The following is a 2,103-nucleotide window of genomic DNA, read 5'->3' as shown; positions in this document are numbered from 1 at the left end:
CGTACAGTTCTCATGAAAACAAAAAACCAGACAACTGAAGAGCGGGGAAGCTATTTAAAATAAATAAAAGTGTCTGTAGCCTACATCAGATAAATGTCTGCAGATACATTGTCATCCTTCACGCAGAGGTTGGTTGCAGCGTGTCAAGATGGCTTAAGGATTTGATTGCCATAGACGCCGATTCAACAACAAAGCACTTATGTGAGAGTGAGATAAAAATAAACTAGAAAGGTGCGCTCAGGGGAGCCCATATCTCCACCAGGAAGAACACCGCAATGATAACTTGCACTGTCTGATGCAGAAACGTCAAACTGCATGCTTGTAAATGGAAAATGGTGCATTTGTCTTTATCCAACGCACGCTACAGTGTGCTTTACAATCACCCACACACAGACGGCCAGGCAACCTTGTAAGCCACCTAACCGCTCAGAGGGAGAAGTTCAGGAATGCTCACTTTGGCACGAAGCCTGAGATCGGGAAAAAAATTAAACAAACTAATGAATATAAAGTAAAACTGTTCATCACTTTCACTTGTAGGTGAGCTGTTTGCGATGATAGTAGATCCAGGCAGGGGCAGCAACAAGTCCACTGACGAATCCAATGGCAGAGCCCAGGCTACAGGAAACAGGCCACGCCTGCCATGGCCTGTCCCAGTTCAGGGGTATGAGGAAGGCTCCCATCCAAGCTCCAACCACAGTGCTGGCCACAGTAATCCGGAGGGAGCTGTCCCACACAGTCTTGGCCCCGTGGCGAGTGAACGCTCGTATCCAGGCCTGGACGTCGGGACCCAGGACACACAGACACCTCAGTGTGGTCAGGGAGGTCAGCAGCACGGCCAGGGAGAAGGTCTCCGCGGCCGACTCGATAAGCGGCGCTCCGTAGAGAACCACCACAGCGTGGTAGAACAGGCAGGAGAGGAAGAGGTAGAGGCAGGACCGAAGCAACCTGGACAGTGGGTTGGGGTCAGCGGTGGGCGAGGCGACGCCTAACAACCAGAAGGCCGAGATGTTGACGGCCGCCACGGCTCCGGCCAGGCAGTAAAGCCACAGGAGGTGTGTTTCGTACACCGAGAAGCCCCGAACCAGGACCGCCGGTACCATGGTGGACATGATCACCGAGGAGGCGAGGATGGCATGTGAGGACGCCATTGCTCTGAATTCCGGGTCCCACATAATGGCGGACGTCCCGGCGGTTACTAGACACTAACAATATGACACCCCGTGGGTTTGTTTTAAAAAACAAAGTGAGCAGCGGGGACCATTCTTCCTCTCTTCCATAAACATGGAGCGCCGCCATGGAGGCATGAGCACCACCCGAGACAGTCCTGTGCACATGCACAATGCATCGTAAGTGAGACTTTAGAATGTTATGGTGAGATGTTGATCAGATGCAGGCTTTAACTGAGTGAAAATCCAAGTCCAAATGGAGTCATACTTCATACATACGTCATAGATACGTCACAGACGACGACTGACATCACGCGCTGGCCACGTGAAGTCATGCCATTCCCAAGATCCACATGATTTTGTTTTTATATGAAATATTTCACTTTAATTATGAATGATTAAATCATAGAATGATGAAAGGTCAGGGACTCGGATAGGGCCGAAACCTTGACCAAAGTTGACATTGTACATCATAGATAAGTGATATAGACGACTGATGTCACAGACTGACCACTGCATGAAGCCAAGCCATGTTGATTTTACAGTGTAGATGTTACGAATCCATTAACCCGTTCTGAACGGGCACCCATTTTGGTGTTAGCATCATGTCGTGCTTTAGCTATTTAAAAATAGCAGATCTACAAGCTCATATCGCGCCACCGAGTGGCGCGATACGAGCTTGTAGGTCTGCTATTTTTGAAAAATCGAAGAGCGACTGACATTTCTAGAATCTGATCTCGGGTCAGAATGGGTTCATCAGACCAGTGTGTGTCCAGCGGAAACCTCGTATGAATCTGATCTCAGGTCAGAATGGGTTAAGGGTCCCTTTGTACCTCTGGTGGACTCGACGTTGATAACCAGTGATGGAGCCCTGGTTGGCAATGGAGACCTATAGGTCTATCTGGTCTATCAATGGACTATCTGAATATAATTAAAA

At 49.0% G+C, this 2,103-nt stretch overlaps 1 protein-coding gene across 1 annotated transcript; it reads right to left on the bottom strand.

Annotated features, from left to right (window-relative positions):
* Positions 1-527: 527 nt before the first annotated feature.
* On the bottom strand, positions 528-1,172 carry LOC310855332 (phosphatidylinositol-glycan biosynthesis class F protein-like; the record flags this gene model as incomplete). The annotated part of the gene is made up of 1 exon (XM_083760290.1): positions 528-1,172. One exon carries the CDS (start codon positions 1,170-1,172, stop codon positions 528-530), a length of 645 nt encoding a protein of 214 aa, XP_083616416.1.
* Positions 1,173-2,103: the final 931 nt, after the last annotated feature.

Source organism: Protomyctophum parallelum, assembly GCF_964188405.1.
Source record: "Protomyctophum parallelum genome assembly, chromosome: 3".
NCBI lineage: Eukaryota > Metazoa > Chordata > Actinopteri > Myctophiformes > Myctophidae > Protomyctophum > Protomyctophum parallelum.
Note: the sequence above shows the minus strand (reverse complement) of the source record. Positions and strands in the feature narration are given on the sequence as shown.